Source organism: Sciurus carolinensis, chromosome 9 (assembly GCF_902686445.1).
Source record: "Sciurus carolinensis chromosome 9, mSciCar1.2, whole genome shotgun sequence".
Classification (NCBI taxonomy): domain Eukaryota; kingdom Metazoa; phylum Chordata; class Mammalia; order Rodentia; family Sciuridae; genus Sciurus; species Sciurus carolinensis.
This window is the reverse complement of record NC_062221.1, coordinates 22,300,687-22,320,338: the sequence shown is the minus strand read 5'-3', so window position 1 is coordinate 22,320,338 and position 19,652 is coordinate 22,300,687. Positions and strand designations below refer to the sequence as shown.

At 34.1% G+C, this 19,652-nt stretch overlaps 1 protein-coding gene across 3 annotated transcripts in view; it reads right to left on the bottom strand.

Moving 5' to 3' along the window:
* Positions 1-19,652, bottom strand: part of Topbp1 (DNA topoisomerase II binding protein 1) — a 75,642-nt gene that overhangs the window by 54,216 nt on the left and 1,774 nt on the right. For all 3 annotated transcript variants that reach the window (XM_047564632.1, XM_047564633.1, XM_047564634.1), the window contains 8 exons: positions 18,248-18,382; positions 16,456-16,599; positions 15,327-15,508; positions 13,987-14,183; positions 11,913-12,092; positions 10,946-11,115; positions 8,812-8,975; positions 8,267-8,517 (listed from right to left, as the gene is read on the bottom strand). In XM_047564632.1, the coding sequence (XP_047420588.1) occupies positions 8,267-8,517; positions 8,812-8,975; positions 10,946-11,115; positions 11,913-12,092; positions 13,987-14,183; positions 15,327-15,508; positions 16,456-16,599; positions 18,248-18,382 (1,423 nt within the window). The remainder of the gene's footprint in view (positions 1-8,266; positions 8,518-8,811; positions 8,976-10,945; positions 11,116-11,912; positions 12,093-13,986; positions 14,184-15,326; positions 15,509-16,455; positions 16,600-18,247; positions 18,383-19,652) is intronic.

Below are 19,652 nucleotides of genomic sequence, written 5' to 3'. Positions count from 1 at the left end.
TCTGTCTATTGTGACAAAACTGTAAATGTCTAATAGGAACTATTTGGTTTAAGGTGGTATATCATTTGCATTGGGTGCTGTTAATATTGATTCCCCTTAAAGGTGAGTTACTGGAAGTCTTCAGGGACACCAGAAGACTACAGGGTAGAATCTGGACTGCCTCAGCTACATACTACTAGATGAGAAGACACACAAACAACATGAAAAAACAAGGGAACAAAGCATCTCAAACCAAGATGCTACACTAACAGAATCCATTGACAGCACGGTAGAAAAAGAGCTCAGAATGTACATAATTAAAATGATCCACGAAGTAAAGGATGATAGAGGAAATGCAGGAAATGAAAGATCACTTCAATAAAGTTAAAAGAGCAAATACAGGAAGCAAAAGATTATTTCAATAAAGGGATAGGGATTCTGAAAAAAAACCCAAACAGAATTACATGAAATGAAGGAATGAATGAATGAAATGAAGGGAACAATAAACCAAATTAAAAATAGAAAGCATCACCAACTAGATCACTTGGAAAACAGAATCTCAGACAATGAAAACAAAAATATTTAATCTTAAAAATAAAGTGGACTGCACAGGGAGGATGATAAGAAATAATGAATAGAACTTTCAAGAAATATGGTATAACATGAAAAGTTCAAATTTAAGAATTACTGGGATGAGGAAGGCAGAGATACAAACCAAAGGAATGAACAAGAGGAAGGCATAGAGATACAAACCGAAGAAATGAAATAATATCAGAAAATTTCCCAAACCTGAAGAATGAAATGGAAAATCAAATACAAGAGGCTTACAGGACAGCAAATGTACAAAATTGCAACAGTTTCACACAAAGTCACGTTACAGTGAAAATGCCCACATAGAGGATGGTCCAGGAGGTCCTGGAATAACATACATCAAGCTCTGAAAGAAAATGGATGCCCGTCGAGAATTTTACATCTAGCAAAATTAAGCTTCCGATTTGAAGATGAAATTTAAAAAAACTTCCACAATAAACAAAAGTTAAAAGAATCCACAACTAGAAAGCCTTCACTACAGAACATTCTCAGCAAAATATTCCACAAGGAGGAAATGAAAACAAAAAACAACGAAAACCAGCACAGGGAGGAACTACACTAAATGAAAGGACAATCAAACAAAAAAATTAAGTCAAGTTAAAAACAAAACAAAAAAAAAAAACCCAAAATGGCCAGGAACACAAATCATATCTCAATAATAACCCTGAATGTTAATGACCTAAACTCATCAATCAAAAGATACAGACTGGTAGATTGGATTAAATAAAAGGACCCAACAATATGGTATCTTCAAGAGACTCACCTCTGCAAACTGAAGTTGAAAGGCTATGAAAAATCAAGTTACTCACAAGGACTTCATAAACAAGCAGGGGTTTCCATCCTCATATCAGACAAAGTGGACTTCAAACCAAAGTTAGGCAGAAGGGATAAAGAAGGACATTTCATACTGCTTAAGGGAATCATACACCAACAAGACATATAACAATTTTAAATATATATGCCCCAATGGAACATCTACATACATCAAACAAACCCTTCTCAATTTCAAGAATCAAATAGACCACAACACAATAATACTGGGTGACTTTAACACACCTCTATCACCACTGGATAGATCTTCCAAACAAAAACTAAACAAAGAAACTATAGACGTAAACGATACGATCAATCATTTAGACTCACATATAGAGTATATCATCCATCATGGAGCGAATACTTTCTTCTCAGCAGCACATGGATCCTTCTCGAAAGTAGACCATATGCTATGCCACAAAGCAACTCTCAGCAAATACAAAAAAAAAAAACTCTACACCAAGCATACAAATAATCCAATCAACAAATGGGCTAAGGAAATGAACAGACACTTCACAGAAGAAGATGTACAAGCAATCAACAGATATATGAAAAAATGTTCAACATCCCTAGTAATAAGGGAAATGCAAATCAAAACTACCCTAAGATTTCATCTCACCCCAATTAGAATGGCGATTATCAAGAACACAAGCAACAATAGGTGTTGGCGAGGATGTGGTGAAAAAGGAACACTCATACATTGCTGGTGGGGTTGCAAATTAGTGCAGCCACTCTGGAAAGCAGTATGAAGATTCCTCAGAAAGCTTGGAATGGAACCACCATTTGACCCAGCTATCCTACTCCTTGACCTATACCCAAAGGACTTAAAATCAGCATACTACAGAGATACAGCCACATCAATGTTCACTGCTGCTCAATTCACCATAGCCAGATTGTGGAACCAACCTAGATGCCCATCAGTTGATGAATGGATAAAGAAACTGTGGCATATATATACAATGGAATATTACTCTGCAGTGAAGAATGATAAAATTATGGCATTTGCAGGCAAATGGATGAAACTGGAGAATATCATGCTAAGTGAGATAAGCCAATCTCAAAAAACTAAAGGACAAATGATCTCGCTGATAAGCGGATGAGGACATATATTGGGGGGTGGGAGGGGTTAGCATTAGGTTTAGGGTTAGGGACAAGGAGTGTGGTAAGAATGAAGGAAAGAAGGACTGTATAGAGGGAAAAGAGGGGTGGGAGGGGTGGGGGGGAAGGGAAAAAAAAATAATGAATCAAACATCATTGCCCTATGTAAATGTATGATTACACAAATGGTATGCCTTGACTCCATGTACAAATAGAGAAACAACATGTATCCCATTTGTATACAATAATAATAAAAAAAAAGTTAAAAAAAAAAAACACAGAAATACTACCCTGCATTCTATCAGATAACAGAATGAAATTAGAAATCAATGATAAAATAAAAAATAGAAGCTACCTGGAGACTAAACAATGTGCTATTGAATGATGTATGGATAAAATAAGAAATCAAGGAGGGAATAAAAAACACTAAGGTGAATGAGAACACTAATACATTACATCAAAATCTCTGGGACACTATGAAGGCAGTGCTAAGAAAGTTCACTGCACTGAGCTCATACATTAAAAGAATAAAAAGTTAATAAATAAATGACTTAACATTACATCTCAAAGCCCTAGAAAAAGAAGAAAAAAATCAACACTAAAAGCAGAAGGAAATAATTAAAATCAGAGCTGAAATCAATGAAACTGAAACAAAAGAAACAATTCAAAAAATTGACAAAACAAAAAGTTGGTTGTTTGAAAAAGTAAATAAAATTGTTAAATCCTTAGCCACACTAACAAAGAGAGAGAGAAAAAAAAAACTCAAATTACTAAAATCCATGATGAAAAAGGAAATATCATGACAGATACCACTGAAATACAGAAAACAATTAGAAACTATTTTGAAAATTTATACTCCAATAAAATAGAAAAACGTGAAGACATCAACAAATTTGTAGAGACATATGATCTACTCAAACTGATGCAGGGGGACAACACAATTTAAACAGATCAATTTCAAGCAATGAAATAGAAGATACCATCAAAAGCCAACCAACCAAGAAAAGCCCAGGACCAGACAGATTCTCAGTCGAGTTCTATAAGACCTTCAAAGAAGAATTAATACCAATACTCCTCAAATTATTCCATGAAATAGAAAAGGAGGGAACCCTTCCAAACTCATTTTATGAGGCTAGAATCACCCTGATACCAAAACTAAGATACATCAAGGAAAGAAAACTTCAGACCAATATCCCTCATGAATATAGACCCAAAAACTCTCAGTACAATTCTGGCTAATTGCATACAAAATATATTAAAAAGTTAGTGCACCACAATCAAGTGGAGTTCAGCCCTGGAATGCAAGGTTGGTTCAACATACAGAAATCAAAAAATGCAATTCATCACATCAATAGACTTAAAGACCAGAACCACATGATTATCTTAATTGACACAGAGAAAGCATTTGATAGAATACAGCACCTCTTCATTTTCAAAACACTGGAAAAAAGAGGGATAGCAGGAACATACGCAGCATTGTAAAAGCTATAGATGCTATGCTAAGTCCATAGCCAACATCATTATAAATGGAGAAAAACTGAAAGCATTCCACCTAAAAACTGGAACACTTCTATTCAACACTGTCCTTGAAACCCTAGCAAGAGCAATCAGACAGACGAAAGAAATTAAAGGTATACGAATAGGAAAAAAAGAACTCAAACTATCACTATTTGCTGATTACATGAGTCTATATTTAGAAGAGCCAAAAAATTCCACCAGAAAACTCAAATGAATTCAGCAATGTAGCAGCATATAAAATCAATACCCATAAATCAAATGTATTTATATACATAAGTGATGAATGCACTGCAAGAGAAATTAGGAAAACTACTCTATTCACAACAGCCTCAAAAAAATAAAATAAAATAAAATACTTGGAAATCAATCTAACAAAAGAGGTGAAAGACCTCCACGATGAAAACTACGGAACACTAAAGAAAAAAATTAAAGACCTTAGATGATAAAAATCTCCCATGCTGTTGGATAGGCAGAATTAATATTGTCAAAATGGCCATACTACCAAGTGTTGTACAGATTCAATGCAATACCTATTAAAATTCCAATTACATTCTTCAAAGAAATTGAAAAAACAATCATGAAATTCATTTGGAAAAATAATAGACCCAGAATAGCCAAGACAATCCTTAGCAAGAAGAGGGAAGCAGAGGCACCACACTACCAGACCTTAAATTATACTACAGAGCAAAATTAACAAAAACGGCATGGTACTGGCACCAAAACATACATGTAGACCAATGTTACCAAATAAAAGACACAAAGACAAACTCACATAAATATGGTTATCTCATACTAGACAAAGGTGCCAAAAATATACATTGGAGAAAAGAAAGCCTATTTAACAAATGGTGCTGGGAAAACTAGAAATACATATGTAACAAAATGAAATTAAACTTCTATCTCTGCACAAAAATCAACTCAAAGTGGATCAAAGACAGAACAGAGACATCTAGAACAGAGACACTGTGCCTAAAAGAAGAAAAAGTAGGACCAAATCTTCATCATGTGGGCCTAGGACCTGACTTCCTCAATAAGACTCCTAAAGTGCAAGAAGTAAAATTAAGAACCAATAAATGGGATGGATTCAAACTAAAAAGCTCCTAATCAAAGGAAACAATCAATAATTTGAAGAGAGAGCCTAAAGAATGGGAAAAAATTCTTAACACATGCACCTCAGATAGAACACTAATCTCCAGGATATATAAAGAACTCAAAAAATTTAACACCAAAAAATCAAATAACCCAATCAATAAATGGGCTAAGGAATTGAACAGACACTTCACAGAAGAAGAAATACAACTGATCACAAACATAGAATAAAATGTTCATCATCTCTTGCAATTAGACAAACACAAGTCAAAACTGCTCTAAGATTTCATCTCACTCCAGTGAGAATGGCAATTATCAATAATACAAGTAATAATAAGTGTTGGCAAGGATGTGGGGAAAAAGGTACACTCATGCGTTGTTGGTGTTAACTGCAGATTGGTACAACCAGTAGGGAAAGCAGTATGAAGATTTCTAAGAAACATTGGGATGAACCCACCATTTGACCCAGTGACCCCACTCCTTAGTTTATACCCAAAGGACTTAAAATCAGCATACTACAGTGATGCAGCCACATCAATGTTTATAGCAGCTCAATTCACAATAGTAAAACTATGGAACCAACCTAGATGCCCTTCAACAGACAAATGGATAAAGAAAATGTGGTATATATACACAATGGAACACTACTCAGCCTTAAAGAAGAAATTATAGCATTTGTAGGTAAATGGATGGAACTGGAGAATATCATGCTAAATGAAATAAGCCAATCCCCAAAAAACCAAAGGCTCAATGGATAAGGGGATGCTGATCCATAGTAGGAGGTGGGTAGGGAAGAGTGAAGGAACTATGGACTGTGCAAAGGGGAGTGAGGGGAGGGGTGGGGCTTCTGAGGATGGGATGGACAGTAGATTGAGACAGGTATGAAAAGAATTTTTTTAAAATATCGCTTTAAGAAAATTAATGAAAAAAGTTAAAAAAAAAAAATAGGACAGTAAAACTCTAGGACGTGAAAAACAAAAGGAAGGTCTTAAAAATAGAGGGAATAAATGGAAAAAACAGGAATACAGACATCTGAATTGTATCTCCAGTGTGTTTAAACAAAGTTGGCTGTCTAGAACTACATAACCAGCAGAATTGTCTACTAAGGACAAGGGCAAAACAAAGACATTATCAGGTAAAGAGAAACTAATGGAATTTCTAAAGAATATTGCAAGGAGAAAGAAAATTACTACAGAAGAGAGATGTCAGATACAAAAACAAATGGGGAACAAAAAAATTTTAACATGTTGTTAAATCAAAACAAATATTCACCATGTAAAACAATAACGCCTAATGGTGGAATTATAGAGACAATGAAAATACTAAACAAAATCATTTAAGCTGAATTTATAAGTGTAGTGTGGGGGGGGGTTAGTTGTGACTGTTAAGAATAAAGTATTTTAGCATTCTTTTAATTGTTAAGAACAGATTTTAGGTTATGGTGCATAATAAAGTTCCAAGAATAAATATTCAAAATAAAAACAGCACACAAAACTTCTAAATCAACAGAGGGAAAGGTAGAGTCAATTGATAATGGGATTCAGAATGAATCCATCCAAAGTAAGATTAAAATAATTTTTTAAAAAGGGGATGAGTAAATGGTATGAATCTACATTGTATACAACAATAGAAATGAAATGATGTACCCCATTTATGTACAATGAATCAAAATACAGTCTAAAAAAATAATAATTTTTTAAAAAGGGGGGATGAGTATAGAAAAATGGGGCAAAAGCACAATATAGAGATGTTACAAAATAACCTAAATACATAAGAAGTAACAATAAATATAAAATGAACTCTTTCTCAGGTTAAAAAAGAGAATAACTTACCAATCCATTTCATGAATCACAAGACAACAGAAAAAGGAATCTATATATTGTATCACTAACAATGATATAAAATTAAAACCATGACAGGATCCTACACCTACCAGTTGGGCAAAAATTACAAGTATTATAATATCATATGCTGGAAGGATGTGGAGTAACAGAAACCTTTTCTCAGTGTTAATGAAATACATAAATTAGTAAACTAAGCCAAACACTTCCAAAAGCAATCTGCATTACCTAAGAAGGTTGAAGATGTACACATGTATAAATCAACCATCTTATGTTTTTGGTTTATATACTAGAAAAAATAAACTTCAGCAATACTGATTGTAATGGCAAAAAAGGCTCATGACAAACATATCTATCGGTATATAAAAGAATAAAATACTTTGGGATAATAGTATACTATTCTATGTATACAGTGTTCTTTATCACAGTGTATTTGTATTATTTTGTTATATCCACAACTAGACACTTAGATTAGATGAGCACCTTTCATATTGGGCATGGGGGGCAGTATGAAGGTTCAGATGTATCATTCATACAAGTTAAAACAGACACAAAATGAAATAATGCAAATACTGTTTACAGACACACTTGATACAAATTAAAAAGAAAATGAAGAGGAATTCACAGAAGGCTTTTGGATAGTGATAATGTTCTCTCTCTCTCTTTTTAATACTGGGGAACTGAACCCAAGGGTACTCTACCACTGAGCTATAAAGCCCCTTTTATTTTGAGACAGGGTCTCGCTAGGTTTTGTCCAGGCTGACCTCAAACTTGTGATCCTCCTGTCTCAGCTTCCCAAGTTGCTGGGATAACAGGCATGTGCCACTGTGTCCCATTCATGTTCTATTTTCTATAACTAGACAGTACATGATTATTCACTGCATTATTCTTTATATCTTTTTGAATATATAAAATATTTCATAAAATAACTGAAAAAAGAAGAAAGGTGGTTCATTAACTCTTCACTGGTAGTTTACCTTACCATACTCCAGGTGGACAAAACAACACAGTGGCAATGGTCCTACAGTGCAGCACTGCACACATTAATTAAAAACCCCAATAACCCAGTAAGAGGTATTTGTTAAAAGCCCATGCTATTACAAATGCACAAAGCTAGCAATGCCAGCATATGTAACACGTCAAAATAGAGCCAGTTAGTTGAAGAGATAAGATTAAAGGACTCAGAATGATGATCTCATCTGCTCAGAAAAGTTACAAACAAAATTTTAAGCAAAAAAAATTAAACTTAAATCTGTAAAACTTAGCAGAAAACATTTATGTATATATTCAGCTACTAAATACTTACTAACTACAAATACTAATCCAGAAGTTCTTACCTACTGTGGAGTTATTATTTACATATTGAGAGAGCAGTTCTTCATCAGCTTGTTCATGCTTTTCATTAGGAGCAAAGTCTTTCTTAGAGAAGTTACTGCTGTTCTTTTTTGAAAGAGATGTTTTACTTTCAGGCTGATCTGAAACTGGAATTTCTACTGGCTGGTAGTTAGCATGGATATATGGTTCTTCAGGAAGCATATAACCTTTACTAAAACACTCTAGTAACCATTTTGCTCCCACTACATGAGGCCTACAAAAACAGCACATAGTTATATATTAGTTTAAGCCACGAACCATCATCCCACTTGCCACGTAGTTCCCATAGCTGCATGGACATGCTTTTTTCTTTTTTTTTTCCCCTAATTTTATTTTGAGACAGAGTCTTGCTAAGTTGTCCAGGATGGCCTGGAACTTGCAATCCTCCTGCCTCAGCCTCCTGAGTTACTGGGATTACAGGCTACACCACCATGCCCAGCTCAGACATACAATTTTAACAAAAATCATTACACAGTAGAAATTGTTTTGAATTAAAAACTGGCAAAACCTGTGGTCTGATTTATTCCAAAACTGCTTCAATTCATCATCATAATCTCCCACAATAACATGAGTTACATCTTCATTAAGTTGATTAAAACGAACTCCACCTCCACTGTTAATTAGCCTTCTCAGTTTATCGAGCTTCCTGCCACTAAAACCACAAAGATATATCTGTAAAGAAAAAAATATTTGTTTTAATGTATTTAAGATGCTTTATTTCTCAACAGAAACAAATTTCTCAAAAACATCTAAATTCACTGTAAATAAGACAACATACACATTTTAGAGTACATTAAGAAATGAAGTATATTCTGAAACTGATTTTTAAAATAATTGCTTTATAATCCCAGTTATTATTATTGGTGTATAAAAATTTCTAATACACAGGTAGTTTCTTAAATTGTGAAGGTCTCACTACATGTAAATTTTAAAGTAGTTATAGAAATATTCTATAATTAACTGTTTGTAACTTCAGAAAATCTAGATTTAAACCCTTGTTTTCAGATGCCACCAATTAATCACAGACCTGGGGCAAGTTCCTTAAACTGTTTTGTCAGTATACTTACATATAAATTGAGGTCCTCACCCCCACAGAATTGATTAAACAAAAAATATAAGTCAAAGAGCTGAAACAGTGCTTTGAGGACACTATGTATGGAATAATTTATTCTAATTTATTTTTAGGATATTTATATATTTAAGCCCATCTAATCAATAAAAAAAATCTTTCCTACGTCTACTTTTCATCTCTATTTTACAAGAGAGTCTTTCTGATATTTAAAATTTTAGGGGATTGAACTCAGGAGCACTTCACCACTGAGTCAAATCTCCAGATTTTTAGTTTTGAGACAGGGTCTCACTAAGTTGCTAAGGCTGTTCTTGAACTTGCAATTCTCCTACCTCAGTTTCCTGGGTTGCTGAGATAACTGGTGTGTGCCTCCAAGTCTGGATAAGATATCATCTTAAAAATTAAGAATGAAAAATCTATTCCTGTTGTATGTAAACTAAATCATCCACATTATAATATATCTTAACAAAAATTAAGAAGCATATACTTCCTAAAGGTCATATCTAAAATCAGTCTAATAAAGGTAAAAAGAATACACAAAACATTTTCTGATTATTAATAAGATGGCAAGTTTTAAAAATATAAAAGGGTACGGTAATTTGCCCAATTTCCCTTCTTAACAATAAAAGAGGGTTAATTTTTGCTATTCTGTGAGAACATGCGTAGCCAAGTCATTCTACAAATAGAAATACATTAGGTAAGCATTCGGATCAATGAAACTGAAAAAGTAAATATGACATGATATTTCCCTCAAGGATCTTACAAAATAGTTATTCATACAGGAAAAATTAAAATAACCCAAGAGGTACTAAACAAAAAAGTGGCTTTAATGACTGAGAAGAGAGACCCTGGGGTGAATGGCTAGCCACTTAACATCTATGTGACTCAAAAAAATTTTTAATCCTCTAAGTATTAACCTCAACATAATGTTAACTTGAGAGTTATTTGTAAGAATTGAGATTATAAACATCATATTTACATATATAAAATGATTAGCAGTGTTAATATATTGTAAGCAATAAATACAGTTATAAAAAAAATCAAGTAAGTGGTTCAGAAATGAGCCTCAAAATACAGTAAATAAAAAGATAAATGTAACTGGAAGGGTTCAGAGAAGAGATGAAAAGTGAAATGAACTTCAAAAAGTGAAATGAACTTCAAAGGATAAAGGATAAAGGTACAGCCTAGACAAGGGGATGCTCACAACCAAGGGATGGTCATGGCAAGTGCATCTTCTTAGTTTACAGGACCGTTCATGTAGATAAAGAGCAAGCCCAACTATGAGGGACCTTCAAAGTCAGGTTAGGGCCGGGTGCAGTGGTGTACGCCTATAATCCCAGAGACTCAGGAGGCTGAGACAAGAGGATCACAGGTTCAAGGCCAGCCTCAGCCACTTAGCAAGGCCCTAAGCAACTTAGTAAGACCCTGTCTCACAATAAAAAAATGAAACGAGCTGGGGATGCAGCTCAGTGGTTAAGTGGCCCGGGTTTAATCCTGATACCAAAAATCAAAGTCAGGCTACAAAGTACTGAGGTATGCTATCACTTTGCATTTATTACATACTAAAACGTACCCGGCAACCATCTAATAAATCTTCAGGTGCTTGAAATGCACTGACATCCAGATTTTCTAGATTTTCAAGTGTAGACTCCAATTTGCTATTAAGAACCGAACTGCACACTGATTCATTTATGCAACTTCCATTTATGTTGGATATATGGCTAACATCTGAAAGAGTACGGCCTACATATTAAAAAAAAAAAAAAAAAAAAAGTAAGTTCCTGAATATAAAATAATTGTGATTAAATATTTTCTTATAAACTAACTTTTCCTACAAAGGATTATGGGCAATTTCCAAAGAATCAGAGGTTTTTACTAAAATCTTGGTGTTAAAATATGAAAAGGAAAAATGAAAAAATGAAATTAAGTCTATTTTATTTAAATGAAAAATAAATATTAAATATGTGTTCATAACAGTGGTTTCTTTCCCATGAAAATGTGAACCTGCTGGTGGTCTAAGGTCCAAGCAGCTTACATCTGAAAAGCCTTTATAACAACATTTTGCCAACATGGAACTTAAAAAAATAAAAATTGTTTTAAGTTTTTAAAAAATTGTTCTAAGTTTTATACAGATATGATCTATAACAATCACAGTAAACAATAAATAAAATGTATTAATATTTGTGTGTCAGTAAAGTTTTAAAAAATTGTCTTATTTTAAGTTTCCATCCATTGTGTTCTTAATGTTTTTGACCATCTTTTGCATTATATCAGCGTATGGAACAAAGCAATCATTCATTCGAAAAAGAAATACCAGGGGTGGTTTTAAACTTACTTTTTATACAACTTGGCTATTTTATTATATCATTTTTCCCTAGGTACATAGGGGAAAATACAGAAATTTCCCACCATATTTCAGGGATCCTATTAACAAATCTTTGCTGGGGACTGAATCCAGGTCTCTTGCATACCACATAAGGACTCTACCACTGACCAACATCCCCAGCACAACACATCAATGGAAAAATGATAAGACTTACTATCAATTGTATTGATTTGACCAGTGGGAGTTGAAGTGTCAGGCATACTCTTTGTTTCTGGTCTCGGTTCTGTCTTGTATATAGATTCGTCCTGACAAAAACCTTTCTCAACACTGTCAAAAAACCATTGCGTGGTGACACAATGTACATTCCATCTCCTGGCACATTCATATTTCTGACCTATTAAGAAACAGAGAAATGCAAACCATTAAAATTTTTTTTTGCAGAAATTTTCCAGTTATAGGTTATTTTAAAAAAATACCTGAAACAAAACTAAAGGTTACCAATAATTACCTTTATTTTTCAGTATGCTAATACTGCATTAAAAAGCAATATTTTAGGTTATTACCTAATCATATGCTCCATGTGTTGCTCAAATACAAGTGTTATGTGAGGGGTTTTATCTTTTAAACAAATTGCATGAAGCAGTATATTGTGGGGTAACTGACAATACTAAATTGTTTGCATACAGACTCCATCAATTTATTTGAACTGGTTTATTACTCTGTAATATGGGATAACTAAGAATTATTATGTATCTTTTTAATAAGAATGTATAAGACAACTACAAAAATTATAAATGTATTCAATATAATAAATACCAATTTTGAATAGACCATTTCCAAAACTGACAGAAATCTACTTAAAAGTCAAGGAGAGGCAGATAGATAATGTTACATATATATACATTTTTATTACCTTAAAAAACTTTAACACAATATATTTTGAAAGAGTATCCCAGAAAAACTAAGGTCAACATGTAACATTAGAGAGTCTAATTCACTCTAATTCCTTCTAATTCACAAAGGCAAAAGCAGTATCAACTCTACTCATAAGCATCCCACCACAGTTGCCATACCAAAAGCTCTGACTCAAGGAAAATTACCAACTGACCTTAATGATTTTTATCAAATTTTCTTTCCTATTTACTTAGTTAAACAGATTACAAATATAAAGTGATAATAAAAACATGAATAAGTTGAGCACAGTGGTGCACACCTATAATCCCAGCCACTCAAGAGACCGAGGCAGGAGGAGCACAGATTTGAGGTTAGCCTAGGCAGTTTAGTGAGTTCCTGTCTCAAGATAAAAATTTAAAAAGGGGTGGTGATATAGCTCAGTGGTAGATCATCCTGGTATCAAAAAAAATAAATAAATAAACAACACACATTAACAGAACTCTTCATTCATTTGTACATATTTTTAAAGTACTAGTAAAAAATATTCTCCAGAACAGATATAAAAGTTACAGAATATAAAAACTGATAGTAAGTTTAAAGTATTCTTCTTCCAAGTAATTGGTAATGCTTTTTATTCTTTATACTACCTCATCATCTGCAAGGGATCTTTTATTTTTTGCAAAATTGGTACTTGAACCCACAGGCACTCTGCCACTAAGCTACATTCTCAGCCCTTTTTTTTTTTTTTTTTTTATTTTGACATGGGGCCTTCGGATCCTCCTGCCTCAGTGTCCTGAGTAACCAGGGTTTTAGGTATACATTACTATTCACAGTCACAAGGTATATCTTGAAGTTAAAAATCCTAGTTCAGGGGCTGGGGCTGTAGCTCAATGGCAGAGCACTTGCCTAGCACATGAGAGGCACTAGGTTTGCGATCCTAAGCACTGTATAAAAATAAGTAAAAAAATAAAAGTACTGTGTTTATCTACAAAAAATTTTTTAAAAAAATCCTAGTTCACTCAGTCAAGTTGGTTCATTCAATTAAAAACTAAATCAACCCTTTAGTCATTAAAAGAAATGTCCCTTGGCAGTATATACATAAAGTTTTCTTGCTATTCACCCAAACTATTCTTTTAAATATTTGGTAACTGTGGGGAGTTATTTGATTTTTTAATTGAAATATCTAATAGTGAAGGTTAGATAAAATATCACTGAATATTTTATCTGGATAAAATTAACCAATAATCTGGATAAACATTAGGATGTCATGTAATTTTTCTATGAATTAAGTCAAACTAGATCAATGACATGTCAGAAGGAGAGGCTGTTCTGAAAGATTATAAAACATTAAATATTAGAGAAAATTTGCATTTGTCCAATTATAAAATGTTTACCTTTTGGTTCTTGCACAATAAGGTGTGTACACTCATTCATTTTCAACTGTCCCATGTATTGGCCTCCATGCTTAATGGTGAGTTGCTGGACTGCCTTCCTGTCTAAGCCACACAAACCAGTCACGCAGATTATGCAACCAAGAAAAATAGGGCACTTGAAATCTTCCATGTTCACATCAGTATACCTAGTTATTTTTCTGGAGAAATTAAACGGTACAAAGTAATAAAAGTGAATATACTAAGTATACCAGATAGCTTATATTTACTAGGTGCACAATGACAAACAGAAATATCACTTCTACTTTCCTCATTTTAGAATTTATAATCATTTTTAAGAAAGGGAGAACTGACACTCATAATAACTGCTCATCTAGCTTCACACCATATCTCTAATAAAAAGTAATGTTTTCAGCTACAGAAAACATATTTATTAAGAGAAAAATATTTATTTGAGTAACTCTTAAACCCTTGCTAGTCAAAGTGGTGCATTTTCCAAAATTAAAAGTCAAAACTGCTACTTAAAACTCCTAAAGTTCTCTGACTGCCTCTGACAAAATGGACTTTTATATTCTATACTCTATATAAGTAAAACAATGATTTTTGGCAGAATATCAACAAAACATCATTATTTTTCTGTTGTCATGCCAGGCAGATGAGCTGGGAATGCAGGAACTGACATGGAGACATATTCAGAAAAATGCCAATGTAATTCTGTGGTGTCTGGGCTTATAGTTGTTAATTTTAGGAAAAACTTGAGTGCCTCCTAAAACAGGTTCTAAGCTCCCTAAGAGAAGGGAGGCACCCTGCTCTGCTCCCTAAATACTCTAATGCCTAGCTCAAGCAAGATGTGCAAAATAGGATTAATTTACATTTACTGAGTGGTCACACCTCAGCTGATGGCTTATGTATGTTCATGTTCCATCTGACCTATAAACCCTTTGGGAGGGATTAAAACTACCTAAATAGTTAATTTATCCTCAGTCTTAACATATGGGCACAGTAATGAAGGAAAATGTAACAGAAGAGCTACAAAGTTGCCAAACTGATTTTCTCAGTTAGTTTAGAATTATTTGCTGCTGAAAACAACTTTAGTATCCAAGCACTTACATTCTACTAGTGCTAAACCCACAGCCCATTAATGCTACTTGTCAACTTACATACCCTGATAATAAGCACCTGTATATCCAGCTCGTTTCCACTGGAGAAAAGAGCAATGACCCCATTTGAAAAACAAATCTAAAGATTTGTCATAAAGCTCCCCTATAAAAATAAGAGTATCCCCCCAAAATTGAATGCATCACTTTTTTCAAGATCTGGAAAATATATAGTGTTTGTCTTACTTCTCTTGTGACTTTTCCCAAAGCGTTTTTATCCAAGAGGGAAGCAAAATAGGCTTCTTCAGATTTGCAGCAACTAAATATTTTTTGCTACCAACTTCTCCTGCAATAAGGTGAGTTACTGATACATTAAGGTCTCTGTATACTCGTCCACCCATCATTTGTACATACTTATGAACTTCATCCTGCAGCCCCAAAAGAAAATATATTAATATCAAAGCAAACTACAGCTCTTCTGTTTTTATACAATATCCCATAAATACCTTAGTTAACCTGAATACGTTTCTATTATAAAGTTAATTAATTTACATTTAGAAGATGAATATGAATTATAAATTTAAATATAACTATTTTCACTGGGTATGGTAATGTACACCTTTAATCCTAGTTACTCAGAAGGCTGAGGCAAGAGGATCACAAAGTCTAAGCAACTCAGCAAAACTTTGTCTCAAAATAAAAAGGGTTAGGGATGTAGCTCAGTGGTAAAGCACCCCTGGGCTGAATCCCCAGTACAACAACAATAAAATACTATTTTCCTGAATAATCACACATTGCATGATAATGTTCTGGTCAACAACAGAAAACATATTCAATGGTGTGGGCCTATAAGATTGTACTGCCTCATGACATTATAACCACTAAATTTGTATAAGTATTCTCAATGATATAATGACTATATTCCCACTGTTAAACAACAAATGACTATTATTCTTTTCAACTCCATGAATTTATTAAACTATATTGCTCCTATAATAAAGATTATATTCTATATGCTATACACATCATTTTAAAAGCATAAAATATATCTGTGTAATAAAAAATATTTTATATAGTTCTTAGAATCCCTTCTTTAAAGAGTATCCATCTATGATGGAACAATGTTAAGTGAACATTAGTTTCCTTAGTAAACAAGCTCATTAAGGAAAAAAGAAATTCCTTTTAAATCAAAACAAAAACTTCAATTAACTTATTTTCAACAAAATGTATTCCACATTTCAAATTATCAAAAAGATACACACTGTTGATTGTATACTTAACTTTGTTAAGTCATGAACTATTAAGTACGTGATCTTTCAAATTATCTCCTATGCAATGAAAAATCAAGTGTAGAGATAAATAGATGGACACTTACCCTTTTTTCTTTATCCAGACTTGTACAAGATACAGTTACATCAGACATAACCATATTATAAACAGGATGTTCAGCCCTTGGGACACATCGCTGGTGATGCATGCAAAATATGACTACTTGAGGACCAACAATTCTGCAGCCAAGCTATAAAAAGAAGAGGTTTTTGTAAGTTGAGAAGGAAAAGATTACCCATCTTACAAAATTACGTTTGGTAATATTTACCGATTATTTACAGAATGTGATGACTATTGCAGAAAAAACAGCAAATTTTAGAAGAAATTATAACCATTACATAATTTCTTAAATACACTATACGTTAAGTAAACAGGCAGATATAAACCCCAATTAAACAATACAAGTCAAAAGAAAAAGCCTCAAGAGCCCCTCACTCAAAATTGCTATCGAAATTTTAATCTCTGAAAAAATACAATCTCAATGCAATAATCTTAAACTTTAACAACTAGGAAACATGTACTTTTCAAATGAAGCAGTAAGTCAAAGAAGCAACTTCAAAGTGTAAGAGCCTATAATAACCTCAAGAAATCCACTGTCACAAAAAATGTACACTATTAGGCAGTTTCTACATTGGGTTTCATATACTTTGCACCTCAATGTCCTTCCAAGGAAGACCCATAAAAACTTACACTAAAACAACAACAAAAAACTTTATTTTCAATGAGTTCAGAAAGCTAACAAGTCTTGCTCAACATCAACATGCTCAAGTCAGACTAAAAAGTCTACAGTTGCCAAAGTCATACTCAAGTCAGACTAAAAAGCCTACGGTTGCCAAAGTCACCAACTGTGTGACTAATCTAAATATCTACATAAAAAGCACTAGCACCATCTTTTTTTCTGTTGTGGGGGGTGTTACTGGGGATTGAACACTGGGGTGCTTAACCATTAAGCCACATCTCCAGCCCTTTAAAGAAAAACTTTTTGAGAGGATCTCACTAAGTTACTTAGAGCCTTGCCAAGTTGCTGAGGTTGGCTTTGAATTTACAATCCTCCTGTCTTAGTCTCCTGAGTCACTGGGATTACAGGTGTGTGCCACAGCACCTGGTTAGTGCTACTAATTTCTACCTAATGAGCAGTGGTATTTCCAAAAGGAGGCTAACACCAACAGTGCTCTGGGTAAGATGGGCACTGACCTTCTATAAACTGTACAGATACTGCATCAACCTACTCTTCTTCTATGTTTTCTTCTTTAAACAAAAATCATATCGTTGTAATCTGGATGAAATCACAGCCAGTTTAATTTTATTTCAATGCTTCTCTCTTGTCCAGACACCAAAAGGTAATGAGTCAGTAGACTTTAGAATAACAACAACAAAAAATAAGATGGCTCATTGGTATGTTAGCAATAAGAACACCCAAAATGCTTCCAGGGTAACTGATTAGACCCCATACAGGGTAGAAGTACTACAATCCTGTGTGCATGAGCACACAGAAAAGACAGGAAGTTACCAAACACTCTGTTGAGGTCTTTTCCTACTCTACTATTTTCCCCCTGAAATACCTTGCAACCTGAATTTGAGTGCAATAAGCTCTATCACTAAAATTCTTACTGTAGATTTGCTAATAATAAGTGATGCTACATCCCCTAAAATATAAAAACTACATATAATAAAAGCCTACTATAACAAGAATAGTCTTTCAAAAAAACATTACTCTGATCTCCCAAAAGAATGCCAATGTATTTATGGTTTCCATAATACTTCATGATCAATAAAGAATTTATGAAGCAAAAACAAATAAAAATCCATCTACCAAATGAACATACAAGTCAGCAAACCTTTTTAAGATGATCAAAAACAGCACCATTAAAAGGGTCACAGATATAAAGTGATCTATCATTCTCTTTTATCTTCAATGCCTCTTCTTCTGTAATGATCTGAAGATATTCTTCTGATTGGAATTCTTTTATAGACTGAAAGAAAAAAATGAAATAAGAATGAACCTCAAGTTAGCCCCCTGTATTTAAGTTCTACCAAGTCTTAGAAATCCACTTCAAACTGCCTTTTCTTTATAGAGAGCAACCACAATCTCACCTAGACAACTGCAGAAGCCTCCCAAGTGGTTTTTCTCTCCCTCCTTCACCGTAAATCTATTCTGCACAGAACAGTTAGCAATCTTTTTAAAAATACAAATCAGATATTACTCTCAGCTCAAAACTCTCTAATGACTTTCAACCACACTCAGAATAAAACCTTCCTTCCCTACCACAGCCTACAGGACCACCTGATCAGGCTCTAGCCTATCTCCACACACTCGACTCCTACTTCCCATCTCCCTCGGTAGCCATGCCTACTTCCTTGCTAAGTTGGAAAAGACTAAGCATGACTTCATTTAGACTTTGCTTATTCCTGCAGCAGAAATTATTCTTGTCAGGTCTTCACCTGGCATAATCCCTCACTTCAGTCAGGCCTGCTTAAATGTTACCTCCTCAGAGATGCCTTTCCTGACCATATTTTTTCTTCCTTCTTTCCCTCCCTCCCTCCTTCCTTCCCTCCCTGTGCTGGGTATTGAGCCCAAGGCCTTGCACATGTTAGGCAAGCCCTGTACCCACTGAGTTACATTCCCAGCCAGCCTCCTGATCATACTTTCTAAAATATCCTTCCTCCATCCCTTTAGTCTATTTTATGAAGAAAAATAACATTGATATTTTATAAATACTTGTATTTCTTGTCTCCCCTTTAGCAATGTAAGTTTCATGATGTTATCTTGTTTGCCATCATATTCTGAGCTCTATACAAAACCTCTTTACCCTTCCTCTCTAAAGCATTCCTTAACATTCGTCTGCATTCCCTTGCTCACTACACTACACACTAACCCTAGACAGACAATGTCAGCACTTTCCCTGGGCCCTGGATATGGTTGCTGCCTCTGTCTGAAAACTTCTTCCCCAGACGCCCCTATGAATTCCAGCTCCCTCAAGTTTAAATATCTTCTCTATAAAGTCTACCCTGATCATGCTCAACTTAAAGATGTAACTTTCCCATTTCCTTCTCCTCCCCAAAATATTCTCTAGAACTCCTAAACCCGTTTTGCTTTTTTCTCTTCGCATAACAATCAGTACCTTATAACATATTACACAGTTTTCTCACTTATCTGATTAATATCTATTTCCTCCTGTTAGACTGTAAGCTCTGAGGGAGGAGAAATCTTTCCTTGCTCTGACCACTGATGTACCCCAACTC